We start from the raw sequence: 13,536 nt of genomic DNA on the forward strand, positions 1-13,536 counted from the left end.
GACCAGTCCAAACCAGTACAGACCAGTATAAACCAGCACAGACCAGTATAAACCAGTCCAGACCAGTCCAGACCAGTACAAACCAGTCCAGACCAGTCCAAACCAGTACAGACCAGTATAAACCAGCACAGACCAGTATAAACCAGTCCAGACCAGTCCAAACCAGTACAGACCAGTATAAACCAGTCCAGACCAGTCCAGACCAGTCCAGACCAGTCCAGACCAGTACAGACCAGTCCAGACCAGTATAAACCAGTCCAAACCAGTCCAGACCAGTATAAACCAGTCCAGACCAGTCCAGACCAGTCCAGACCAGTCCAGACCAGTACAGACCAGTCCAGACCAGTATAAACCAGTCCAGACCAGTATAAACCAGTCCAAACCAGTCCAGACCAGTATAAACCAGTCCAGACCAGTCCAGACCAGTCCAGACCAGTCCAGACCAGTACAGACCAGTCCAGACCAGTATAAACCAGTCCAAACCAGTCCAGACCAGTATAAACCAGTTCAGACCAGTCCAGACCAGCGCAGCCCAGCGAGGGCCGCCGGGACGGGGCGCGCTCGGGACTACATTACCCAGCGCGCACCGCGCGCGCTTCCGGGGGAGGGGGCGTGGCCTGGCCCAATGGGGCGCGGCCTGATTGGCGGCGGCGAAGGCGGGAAGGCGGAGGGGGCGTGGCCTCGTGAGGCGGAGGGGGCGTGGCCTCGTGAGGCGGCGCGGCCCGGGCGTTGCGCGGCGGCGGCGGCGGCGGCAGCGCCGGCCCCGCTCCTGGCCCGGTTCTGCCCCGCTCCTGGCCCGGTTCCGGCCCCGGCGGAGCCCCCGCGAGCCCGGCAGGTGAGCGCGGGAGCGGGGCAGGAGGAGGAGGAAGAGGAGGAGGAGGAGGAGGAAGCGGCGGGGCCGCGGCGGCGGCGCCTGCGCGGGGCGGGCCTGGAGGAGGCGGGGCCCGCAGGGGCTGAGGGGAAGGGGCGGGGCCTGTAGGGAGGGGCGGGGCTGACTGCGGCTTAGTCACGCCCCCCGTTCGGCCACGCCCTCCGGGTCGGGTTTGGGGTCTCACCTGCACACCTGGGTTGGGGCTGGGGTCTCACCTGTCCCCCCCTTTTGGGTCTGGGGTCTCACCTGCACACCTGGAATGGGGCTGGGGTCTCACCTGTCCCCCCCTTTTGGGTCTGGGGTCTCACCTGCACACCTGGAATGGGGCTGGGGTCTCACCTGTCACCCCCATGTCGGGTCTGGGGTCTCACCTGCACACCTGGGATGGGGCTGGGGTCTCACCTGTCCCCCCCTTTTGGGTCTGGGGTCCCACCTGCACACCTGGGATGGGGCTGGGGTCCCACCTGTCCCCCCCTTTTGGATCTGGGGTCTCACCTGCACACCTGGGATGGGGCTGGGGTCTCACCTGTCCCCCCCTTTTGGGTCTGGGGTCTCACCTGCACACCTGGGATGGGGCTGGGGTCTCACCTGTCCCCCCCATGTCGGGTCTGGGGTCTCACCTGCACACCTGGGATGGGGCTGGGGTCTCACCTGTCCCCCCCATGTCGGGTCTGGGGTCTCACCTGCACACCTGGGATGGGGCTGGGGTCTCACCTGTCCCCCCCATGTCGGGTCTGGGGTCTCACCTGCACACCTGGGATGGGGCTGGGGTCTCACCTGTCCCCCCCATGTCGGGTCTGGGGTCTCACCTGCACACCTGGGATGGGGCTGGGGTCTCACCTGTCCCCCCCATGTCGGGTCTGGGGTCTCACCTGCACACCTGGGATGGGGCTGGGGTCTCACCTGTCCCCCCCATGTCGGGTTTGGGGTCTCACCTGCACACCTGGGTTGGGGCTGGGGTCTCACCTGTCACCCCCCTTTTGGGTCTGGGGTCTCACCTGCACACCTGGGATGGGGCTGGGGTCTCACCTGTCACCCCCATGTTGGGTTTGGGGTCTCACCTGCACACCTGGGATGGGGCTGGGGTCTCACCTGTCACCCCCATGTTGGGTTTGGGGTCTCACCTGCACACCTGGGATGGGGCTGGGGTCTCACCTGTGCCCTTGTCCCCTTTGTCTGGGGGTTTCACCTGCTTCCTGAGGGCTGAGCCTGCTGGGCTCTCACCTGTCCCAGATCTGTGTCTCACCTGTCCCCGTGTTCCATGTCTGGGCTCTCACCTGTCTCAGATCTGAGGTCTCTCCTGTCCCCCACGTTCCATGTTTGGGCTCTCACCTGTCCCCATGTTCCATGTTTGGGGTCTCACCTGTGTCAGATCTGAGGTCTCACCTGTCCCTGTGTTCCACGTCTGGGCTCTCACCTGTGTGAGGTCTGGGCTCTCACCTGTCCCAGGTCTGTGTCTCACCTGTCCCAGTGTTCCATGTTTGGGCTCTCACCTGTCCCAGATCTGTGTCTCACCTGCCCCCCACGTTCCATGTTTGGGCTCTCACCTGTCCCTGTGTTCCATGTTTGGGCTGTCACCTGTCTCAGGTCTGAGGTTTCTCCTGTCCCTCATGTTCCATGTTTGGGCTCTCACCTGTCCCCATGTTCCATGTTTGGGGTCTCACCTGTGTCAGATCTGAGGTCTCACCTGTCCCTGTGTTCCACGTCTGGGCTCTCACCTGTGTCAGATCTGAGGTCTCACCTGTCCCTGTGTTCCACGTCTGGGCTCTCACCTGTGTCAGATCTGAGGTCTCACCTGTCCCTGTGTTCCACGTCTGGGCTCTCACCTGTGTCAGGTCTGAGGTCTCACCTGTCCCCCACGTTCCATGTTTGGGCTCTCACCTGTGTCAGGTCAGGGCTCTCACCTTTGTCAGATCTGTGTCTCACCTGTCCCTGTGTTCCATGCTTGGGCTCTCACCTGTGTCACATCTGAGGTCTCACCTGTCCCCCATGTTCCATGTTTGGGCTCTCACCTGTCCCAGACCTGTGTCTCACCTGTCCCCATGTTCCATATTTGGGCTCTCACCTGTGTCACATCTGAGGTCTCACCTGTCCCCATGTTCCATGTTTGGGCTCTCACCTGTGTCACATCTGAGGTCTCACCTGTCCCCATGTTCCATGTTTGGGCTCTCACCTGTCCCAGACCTGTGCTCTCACCTGTGTCAGGTCTGGGCTCTCACCTGTCCCTGTGTTCCACGTCTGGGCTCTCACCTGTCCCCCACGTTCCATGTTTGGGCTCTCACCTGTCCCCAGTGTTCCATGTTTGGGGTCTCACCTGTCCCAGGTCTGGGCTCTCACCTGTCCCTGTGTTCCATGTTTGGGCTCTCACCTGTGTCAGGTGCAGGCTCTCACCTGTCCCTGTGTCAGGTCTGAGGTGTCACCTGTCCCCATGTTCCATGTTTGGGCTCTCACCTGTCCCCATGTTCCATGTTTGGGCTCTCACCTGTCCCCATGTTCCATGTTTGGGCTCTCACCTGTGTCAGGTCTGACGTCTCACCTGTCCCCATGTTCCATGTTTGGGCTCTCACCTGTCCCAGACCTGTGCTCTCACCTGTGTCAGGTCTGGGCTCTCACCTGTCCCTGTGTTCCACGTCTGGGCTCTCACCTGTCCCCCACGTTCCATGTTTGGGCTCTCACCTGTCCCCAGTGTTCCATGTTTGGGGTCTCACCTGTCCCAGGTCTGGGCTCTCACCTGTCCCTGTGTTCCATGTTTGGGCTCTCACCTGTGTCAGGTGCAGGCTCTCACCTGTCCCTGTGTCAGGTCTGAGGTGTCACCTGTCCCCATGTTCCATGTTTGGGCTCTCACCTGTCCCCATGTTCCATGTTTGGGCTCTCACCTGTCTCAGGTCTGAGGTGTCACCTGTCCCAGTGTTCCATGTTTGGGCTCTCACCTGTGTCAGGTGCAGGCTCTCACCTGTCCCCCATGTTCCATGTTTGGGCTCTCACCTGTCCCCCATGTTCCATGTTTGGGCTCTCACCTGTGTCAGGTGCAGGCTCTCACCTGTCCCAGTGTTCCATGTTTGGGCTCTCACCTGTCACAGTGTTCCATGTTTGGGCTCTCACCTGTCTCAGATCTGAGGTCTCACCTGTCCCCACGTTCCATGTTTGGGCTCTCACCTGTGTCAGGTCTGAGCTCTCACCTGTGTCAGGTCTGACGTCTCACCTGTCCCCATGTTCCATGTCTGGGCTCTCACCTGTGTCAGGTGCGGGCTCTCACCTGCGCCCGTGTCCCCCTCAGGTGCGGCCATGGCGGGCACGGCGCCCCCCGCAGGTGCCCCCGAGCACCCCTTCACCTGCCGGGAGTGCGGCAAATCCTTCCGCTGGTCCTCGCGCCTGGCGCATCACCTGCGCAGCCACACAGGTGAGCGCCCCTACAAGTGCCCCGAGTGCCCCAAGGCCTTCAAGGGCTCCTCCGCCCTCCTCTACCACCTGCGGGGCCACACGGGTGAGCGGCCCTACACCTGCGCCACCTGCGGCAAGAGCTTCAAGCGCTCCTCGCTGCTGCAGACTCACCTGCGCGTGCACACGGGGCTGCGCGCCTTCAGGTGCGCCCAGTGCGGCCTCACCTTCAAGTGGGCGTCGCATTACCAGTACCACCTGCGGCAGCACTCGGGTGAGCGGCCCTACCGCTGCGCCGCCTGCCCCAAGGCCTTCAAGAACTCCTCCAGCCTGCGGCGGCACCGCCACACCCACACGGGCGAGCGCCCGCACACCTGCGACACCTGCGGCAAGGCCTTCGCCCAGGCCGCCAACCTGCGGCAGCACCTGCGGGTGCACACGGGCGAGCGGCCGTACGCCTGCGGCACCTGCGGCAAGAGCTTCACGCACTCGTCCAACCTGCACCTGCACCGGCGCACGCACGGCCCCGCCCCGCAGTGCCCCGCCTGCGCCGCGCCCTTGGCCTCGCACGCCTGCCCGCAGCGGCACCTGCGGGGCGCCGCTCCCCCCCCCCGCCGCCGCCGCCGCTGCCGCCGCCTCACCTGAGCCGCTCTGGAGGCCGCCGGGGGTCACCTGCGCCGAGCGAGAGGCGACGGGGACCGCGGCCCCGCCCGCGGCCCCGCCCCACCGCTGCCTCACCTGCGGCAAGAGCTTCAAGAACGGCTCGGGGCTGGCGCGACACCTGCCCGGCCACGAGCGGCCCGGGTGCGCCGCGGCCCCCAGAGCCCCGCCCCGCCCGGCCGCGCCCCCGCCGGGCGAACCCGCGGCCGCCGCCGAGCCGCCGGCCCCGCCCGAGCGGCCGTACAGGTGCGGCGAGTGCGGCAAGGCCTTCAAGGGCTCCTCGGGGCTGCGCTACCACCTGCGCGACCACACGGGTGAGCGGCCCTACACCTGCGCCACCTGCGGCAAGAGCTTCAAGCGCTCCTCGCTGCTGCAGGCTCACCTGCGCGTGCACACGGGGCTGCGCGCCTTCAGGTGCGCCCAGTGCGGCCTCACCTTCAAGTGGGCGTCGCATTACCAGTACCACCTGCGGCAGCACTCGGGTGAGCGGCCCTACCGCTGCGCCGCCTGCCCCAAGGCCTTCAAGAACTCCTCCAGCCTGCGGCGGCACCGCCACACCCACACGGGCGAGCGCCCGCACACCTGCGACACCTGCGGCAAGGCCTTCGCCCAGGCCGCCAACCTGCGGCAGCACCTGCGGGTGCACACGGGCGAGCGGCCGTACGCCTGCGGCACCTGCGGCAAGAGCTTCACGCACTCGTCCAACCTGCACCTGCACCGGCGCACGCACTCGGCGGCGCGGCCCTTCCGCTGCCCCACCTGTCCCAAGGCTTTCGTCATGGCCGCCTACCTGCAGCGGCACCTGCGCACGCACGGCCCCGCCCCGCGCCGCGCGCCCGGCGCCGCGCCGCCGCCGCCGCCGCCGCCCGCCGCCGCCTACCTGCTGCTGGCCGCGCCGCAGGGGCTGCGGCTCGTCCCCGCCCCCCGCAAGGTGCTGCTGCTGCCCGCCCCGCCCGGCCCCGCCCGGCCGCACCCGGCGCAGGTGGGCAAGGGGCAGCGCGCCTGGCAGAGCGTGCTGCTGGTACCCGGCGCCGGGCAGGAGGGGGCGGGGCTGCAGGTGGCTGAGGTGGCAGGGGTCACAGGGGTCACAGGGGTCACAGGTGTGGCAGGGGTCACAGGGGTCACAGGGGTCACAGGGGTCACAGGTGTGGCAGGTGTAGGTGTGACAGGTGTCACAGGTGTCACAGGGGTCACAGGTGTGACAGGGGTCACAGGGGTCACAGGTGTGGCAGGGGTCACAGGGGTCACAGGTGTGACAGGGGTCACAGGTGTGGCAGGGGTCACAGGGGTCACAGGTGTGACAGGGGTCACAGGTGTGGCAGGGGTCACAGGGGTCACAGGTGTGACAGGGGTCACAGGTGTGGCAGGTGTAGGTGTGACAGGGGTCACAGGTGTCACAGGGGTCACAGGTGTGACAGGGGTCACAGGTGTCACAGGGGTCACAGGTGTGACAGGTGTCACAGGTGTCACAGGGGTCACAGGTGTGGCAGGTGTAGGTGTGACAGGGGTCACAGGTGTCACAGGGGTCACAGGGGTCACAGGTGTGACAGGGGTCACAGGGGTCACAGGTGTGACAGGGGTCACAGGGGTCACAGGTGTGGCAGGTGTAGGTGTGACAGGTGTCACAGGTGTCACAGGGGTCACAGGTGTTACAGGTGTAGGTGTGGCAGGGGTCACAAGTGTGGCAGGTGTGACAGGTGTAGATGTGACAGGGGTCACAGGTGTCACAGGGGTCACAGGTGTGACAGGGGTCACAGGGGTCACAGGTGTGACAGGGGTCACAGGGGTCACAGGTGTGACAGGTGTAGGTGTGACAGGTGTAGGTGTCACAGGTGTCCAGCTGCAGGTGGTGCCGGTGGCCCCAGAGGTCACCAATGTCCAGGTGCAAGGCCAGGAGATCACAGGTGTGACAGGTATCACAGGTGTGACAGGGGTCACAGGGGTCACAGGGGTCACAGGTGTGACAGGGGTTACAGGTGTGACAGGGGTTACAGGTGTGGCGGGTATGACAGGTGTGACAGGTGTCACAGGGGTCACAGGTGTGACAGGTGTGGCAGGGGTCACAGGTGTCACAGGGGTCACAGGTGGGACAGGTGTGGCAGGGGTCACAGGTGTCACAGGGGTCACAGGTGGGACAGGTGTGGCAGGGGTCACAGGTGTCACAGGGGTCACAGGTGGGACAGGTGTGACAGGTGTAGGTGTCACAGGTGTAGGTATGACAGGGGTCACAGGTGTCACAGGTGTCACAGGTATGACAGGTGTGACAGGTGTGACAGAGGTCACAGGTGTCACAGGTGTCACAGGGGTCACAGGTGTGGCGGGTAGGACGGGTGTGACAGGTGGGACAGGTGGGACGGGTTTGGGTGGGACAGGTGTGACAGGGGTGCAGCTCCAGGTGCTCCCAGTGCCCTCGGAGGTGACCAGTGTCCAGCTCCAGGTGTTGCCACCACCCCCAGGTGGCACCAATGTCCAGCTCCAGGTGTTGCCACCACCACCTGAGGTGACCAATGTCCAGCTCCAGGTGTTGCCACCACCACCTGAGGTGACCAACGTCCAGCTCCAGGTGTTGCCACCACCCCCAGGTGGCACCAGTGTCCAGCTCCAGGTGTTGCCACCACCACCTGAGGTCACCAACGTCCAGCTCCAGGTGTTGCCACCACCCCCAGGTGGCACCAATGTCCAGCTCCGGGCAGGTGAGGTCACCAATGTCCAGCTCCAGGTGTTGCCACCACCACCTGAGGTGACCAACGTCCAGCTCCAGGTGTTGCCACCACCCCCAGGTGGCACCAATGTCCAGCTCCGGGCAGGTGAGGTCACCAACGTCCAGCTCCAGGTGTTGCCACCACCACCTGAGGTGACCAACGTCCAGCTCCAGGCCCTGCCGCTGCCCTCAGGTGTCACCAACGTCCAGCTCCAGGTGTTGCCACCACCACCTTCAGGTGGCGCAGGTGTCCAGCTCCAGGCCACTGAGGTGACCAGTGTCCAGCTCCAGGTGTTGCCAGCACCACCTGAGGGGACCAATGTCCAGCTGCAGGCCACCGAGATGACCAGTGTCCACCTGGAGACCTCAGAACTGCCCAGTGTCCACCTGGAGACCACCGAGATGACCGATGTCCACCTGGAGAGCTCAGAGGTGACCGATGTCCACCTGGAGATCTCAGAGGTGCCCAGTGTCCACCTGGCGACCTCAGAACTGCCCATTGTCCACCTGGAACCCACCGAGATGACCAGTGTCCACCTGGAGAACTCAGAGGTGACCAGTGTCCACCTGGAGACCACCGAGATGCCCGATGTCCACCTGGAGACCTCAGATGTACCCGGTGTCCATCTGGAACCCACCGAGATGACCAGTGTCCACCCGGAGACCTCAGACTTGCCCAGTGTCCACCTGGAGACCACAGAGGTGACCAATGTCCACCTGGAACCCGCGGAGGTGACCAGTGTCCACCTGGAGACCACCGAGATAACTGATGTCCACCTGGAGACCTCAGAACTGCCCATTGTCCACCTGGAGACCACAGAGGTGACTGATGTCCACCTGGAGACCTCAGATGTGCCCAGTGTCCACTTGGAGAGCTCAGAGGTGACCAGTGTCCACCTGGAGCCCACAGAGGTGACCAATGTCCACCTGGAGACCTCAGATGTGCCCAGTGTCCACTTGGAGAGCTCAGAGGTGACCAGTGTCCACCTGGAGCCCACAGAGGTGACCAATGTCCACCTGGAGACCTCAGATGTGCCCAGTGTCCACTTGGAACCCACAGTGGTGACCAATGTCCACCTGGAGACCTCAGAGGTGACCAGTGTCCACCTGGAACCCACTGAGATGACCAATGTCCACCTGGAGAGCTCAGAGGTGACCAGTGTCCACCTGGAACCCACTGAGATGACCAATGTCCACCTGGAGACCTCAGAGGCGACCGATGTCCATCTGGAGAGCTCAGAGGTGACCAGTGTCCACCTGGAGCCCACAGAGGTGACCAATGTCCACCTGGAGACCTCAGATGTGCCCAGTGTCCACTTGGAACCCACAGTGGTGACCAATGTCCACCTGGAGAGCTCAGATGTACCCAGTGTCCACCTGGAGAGCTCAGATGTACCCAGTGTCCACCTGGAGAGCTCAGAGGTGACCAGTGTCCACCTGGAGACCTCAGAGGCGACCGATGTCCACCTGGAACCCACTGAGATGACCAATGTCCACCTGGAGACCTCAGAGCTGCCCAGTGTCCACCTGGAGACCTCAGAGCTGCCCAGTGTCCACCTGGAGCCCACAGAGGTGACCGATGTCCACCTGGAGCCCATGGAGGAGGTGCCCAGTGCCCACCTGGAGACATCAGAGGTGCCCTCTGACCACCTGGAGCCCACTGAGGAGGTGCCCGACGCCCACCTGGACAGCTTGGCGATGACCAGTGTCCACCTGGAGGCGCCCGGTGCCCACCTGGAACCCACCGAGGTGCACCTGGAACCCCCCTAGGAGGTGCCCAGTGCCCACCTGGAGACCCCAGAGGTGCCCAGTGCCCACCTGGACACACCTTGGAGGTGACCAGTGCCCACCTGGGCACGTCAGAGGTGCCCAGTGCCCACCTGGACACACCTTGGAGATGACCAGTGCCCACCTGGAGACCCCAGAGGTGCCCAGTGCCCACCTGGACACACCTTGGAGGTGCCCAGTGCCCACCTGGACACGTCAGAGGTGCCAAGTGCCCACCTGGACACACCTTGGAGATGACCAGTGCCCACCTGGACACACCTTGGAGGTGCCCAGTGCCCACCTGGACATGTCAGAGGTGCCCAGTGCCCACCTGGACACACCTTGGAGATGACCAGTGCCCACCTGGGCACGTCAGAGGTGCCCAGTTCCCACGTGGAACCCACAGGTGCGCCCGGTGCCCACCTGGACACACCTTGGAGATGACCAGTGCCCACCTGGGCACGTCAGAGGTGCCCAGTGCCCACCTGGACACACCTTGGAGGTGCCCAGTGCCCACCTGGACATGTCAGAGGTGCCCAGTGCCCACCTGGACACACCTTGGAGGTGCCCAGTGCCCACCTGGACACACCTTGGAGATGACCAGTGCCCACCTGGACACACCTTGGAAGTGCCCAGCCCTCACCTGCACAGGTGCCCAGTGCCCACCTGGACCCCCCCAGGTGCTCCTGGCCCGGGGGACCCCGTGCCCCGCCCCGTGCACACCTGTGCCTGCAGGTGAGGGGTGCCCGGGGCTACCTGAGCTCACCTGGCACAGGTGAGGGGTGCCTGGGTGTGCCCAGGGGTGCCTGAACTCACCTGGCAGAGGTGAGGGGTGCCCGGGGGTACCTGAGCTCACCTGGCACAGGTGAGGGGTGCCCGGGGGTACCTGAGCTCACCTGCCCAGGTGAGGGGTGCCCGGGGGTGCCCGGGGGTGCCTGAGCTCACCTGCCCAGGTGAGGGGTGCCCGGGGGTGCCTGAGCTCACCTGCCCAGGTGAGGGGTGCCCGGGGGTGCCCGGGGGTACCTGAGCTCACCTGCCCAGGTGAGGGGTGCCCGGGGGTACCTGAGCTCACCTGCCCAGGTGAGGGGTGCCCGGGGGTACCTGAGCTCACCTGCCCAGGTGAGGGGTACCTGAGCTCACCTGCCCAGGTGAGGGGTGCCCGGGGGTGCCTGAGCTCACCTGCCCAGGTGAGGGGTTCCTGAGCTCACCTGCCCAGGTGAGGGGTGCCCGGGGGTACCTGAGCTCACCTGCCCAGGTGAGGGGTACCTGAGCTCACCTGCCCAGGTGAGGGGTTCCTGAGCTCACCTGCCCAGGTGAGGGGTGCCCGGGGGTACCCAAGCTCACCTGCCCAGGTGAGGGGTGCCCGAGCTCACCTGCCCAGGTGAGGGGTGCCTGAGCTCACCTGCCCAGGTGAGGGGTACCTGAGCTCACCTGCCCAGGTGAGGGGTGCCTGAGCTCACCTGGCCAGGTGAGGGGTGCCTGAGCTCACCTGCCCAGGTGAGGGGTACCTGAGCTCACCTGCCCAGGTGAGGGGGTGCCCGGGGCTACCTGAGCTCACCTGGCACAGGTGAGGGGTGCCCGGGGGTACCTGAGCTCACCTGCCCAGGTGAGGGGTACCTGAGCTCACCTGCCCAGGTGAGGGGTACCTGAGCTCACCTGCCCAGGTGAGGAGTGCCCAGGGGTACCTGAGCTCACCTGCCCAGGTGAGGGGTGCCCGGGGCTACCTGAGCTCACCTGCCCAGGTGAGGGGTGCCTGAGCTCACCTGGCCAGGTGAGGGGTACCTGAGCTCACCTGCCCAGGTGAGGGGTGCCCGGGGGTACCTGAGCTCACCTGGCACAGGTGAGGGGTACCTGAGCTCACCTGCCCAGGTGAGGGGTGCCCGGGGCTACCTGAGCTCACCTGCCCAGGTGAGGGGTGCCCGGGGGGTACCTGAGCTCACCTGCCCAGGTGAGGGGTACCTGAGCTCACCTGCCCAGGTGAGGGGTGCCCGGGGGTACCTGAGCTCACCTGCCCAGGTGAGGGGTACCTGAGCTCACCTGCCCAGGTGAGGGGTACCTGAGCTCACCTGCCCAGGTGAGGGGTGCCCGAGCTCACCTGCCCAGGTGAGGGGTACCTGAGCTCACCTGCCCAGGTGAGGAGTGCCCAGGGGTACCTGAGCTCACCTGCCCAGGTGAGGGGTACCTGAGCTCACCTGCCCAGGTGAGGAGTGCCCAGGGGTACCTGAGCTCACCTGCCCAGGTGAGGGGTGCCCAGGGGTACCTCTCACCTGCCCAGGTGAGGGGTGCCCAGGGGTACCTGAGCTCACCTGCCCAGGTGAGGGGTGCCCGGGGGTACCTGAGCTCACCTGCCCAGGTGAGGGGTGCCCAGGGGTACCTGAGCTCACCTGCCCAGGTGAGGGTGCCCAGGGGTACCTGAGCTCACCTGCCCAGGTGAGGGGTGCCCAGGGGTACCTGAGCTCACCTGCCCAGTGAGGGGTGCCCGGGGGTACCTGAGCTCACCTGCCCAGGTGAGGGGTGCCCGGGGTACCTGAGCTCACCTGCCCAGGTGAGGCCGTTCCCGCGTCCCCCCCCGTGTCAATAAAGGCGCCCCTCCCCCACCTTGCGGTTCGTGCTTCCGGGAGGGGCGGGGCCAAGGGAGGAGGGGCGGGGCCAATGCAAAGGGGAGGGGTGGAGCCACGGGTCGAGCAGGGGGGTGGGGCCAAGGGGAGGGGCGGGGCCAGTGCAAAGGGGAGGGGTGGAGCCACGGGTCGAGCAGGGGGTGGGGCCAAGGGGAGGGGCGGGGCCAGTATTGACCCAGTGATTCCCAGTATGATCCCAGTATGATCCCAGTATGATCCCAGTGATTCCCAGTATGATCCCAGTATGATCCCAGTATGATCCCAGTGATTCCCAGTATGATCCCAGTATGATCCCAGTATGATCCCAGTGATTCCCAGTATGATCCCAGTATGATCCCAGTATGGCCCCAGTGATTCCCAGTATGGCCCCAGTGATTCCCAGTATGGCCCCAGTATGGCCCCAGTGATTCCCAGTATGGCCCCAGTGATTCCCAGTATGGCCCCAGTATGGCCCCAGTGATTCCCAGTATGATCCCAGTATGGCCCCAGTGATTCCCAGTATGGTCCCAGTATGGCCCCAGTGATTCCCAGTATGGCCCCAGTGATTCCCAGTGATTCCCAGTATGATCCCAGTGATTCCCAGTGATTCCCAGTATGATCCCAGTGATTCCCAGTATGATCCCAGTATGGCCCCAGTGATTCCCAGTATGATCCCAGTATGGCCCCAGTGATTCCCAGTATGATCCCAGTGTGAACCAGTGATTCCCAGTATGATCCCAGTGATTCCCAGTATGGTCCCAGTATGATCCCAGTGATTCCCAGTATGATCCCAGTGATTCCCAGTATGATCCCAGTGATTCCCAGTACGATCCCAGTATGATCCCAGTGATTCCCAGTATGATCCCAGTGATTCCCAGTATGATCCCAGTATGATCCCAGTGATTCCCAGTATGATCCCAGTATGGCCCCAGTGATTCCCAGTATGATCCAAGTATGATCCCAGTGATTCCCAGTATGGTCCCAGTATTGACCCAGTGATTCCCAGTATGATCCCACTATGATCCCAGTGATTCCCAGTATGGCCCCAGTGATTCCCAGTATGATCCCAGTATGGCCCCAGTGATTCCCAGTATGATCCCAGTATGGCCCAGTGACTCCAGTCCATCCCAGTATGAACCAGTCCATCCCAGTTTATCCCAGTGCTCCCAAAGCACCTCCCAGTTCCCTCAGCCCCGTTCCCAGTTCCCCCCAGTCCATCCCAGTTCATCCCAGTTCCCCCCAGTCCTTCCCAGTTTATCCCAGTTCCCTCCCAGTTTATCCCAGCCCCTCCCAGTCCATCCCAGTTCATCCCAGTCCATCCCAGTCCATCCCAGTTTATCCCAGTCCATCCCAGTCCATCCCAGTCCATCCCAGTTCCCCCCAGTCCATCCCAGTTCATCCCAGTCCATCCCAGTTTATCCCAGTCCCTCCCAGTTTATCCCACTCCATCCCAGTTCCCCCCAGTCCATCCCAGTTCCCTCCCAGTTTATCCCAGTCCCTCCCAGTTCGTCCCAGTTTATCCCAGTTCCCCCCAGTCCCTCCCAGTTCCCCCCAGTCCATCC

At 64.2% G+C, this 13,536-nt stretch overlaps 1 protein-coding gene across 1 annotated transcript; it reads left to right on the forward strand.

Annotated features, from left to right (window-relative positions):
- The first annotated feature begins 693 nt into the window (after positions 1–693).
- LOC137466968 (zinc finger protein 628-like) lies at positions 694–9,380 on the forward strand. Its single transcript, XM_068178560.1, is given in 8 exon segments — positions 694–835; positions 4,149–4,857; positions 4,859–6,009; positions 6,232–6,399; positions 6,742–6,822; positions 7,093–7,176; positions 7,249–7,826; positions 7,872–9,380. Coding segments are annotated over 7 exon segments (4,272 nt in total). The 5' UTR covers positions 694–835; positions 4,149–4,156.
- Positions 9,381–13,536: the final 4,156 nt, after the last annotated feature.

Source organism: Anomalospiza imberbis, unplaced genomic scaffold, assembly GCF_031753505.1.
Source record: "Anomalospiza imberbis isolate Cuckoo-Finch-1a 21T00152 unplaced genomic scaffold, ASM3175350v1 scaffold_48, whole genome shotgun sequence".
NCBI lineage: Eukaryota > Metazoa > Chordata > Aves > Passeriformes > Viduidae > Anomalospiza > Anomalospiza imberbis.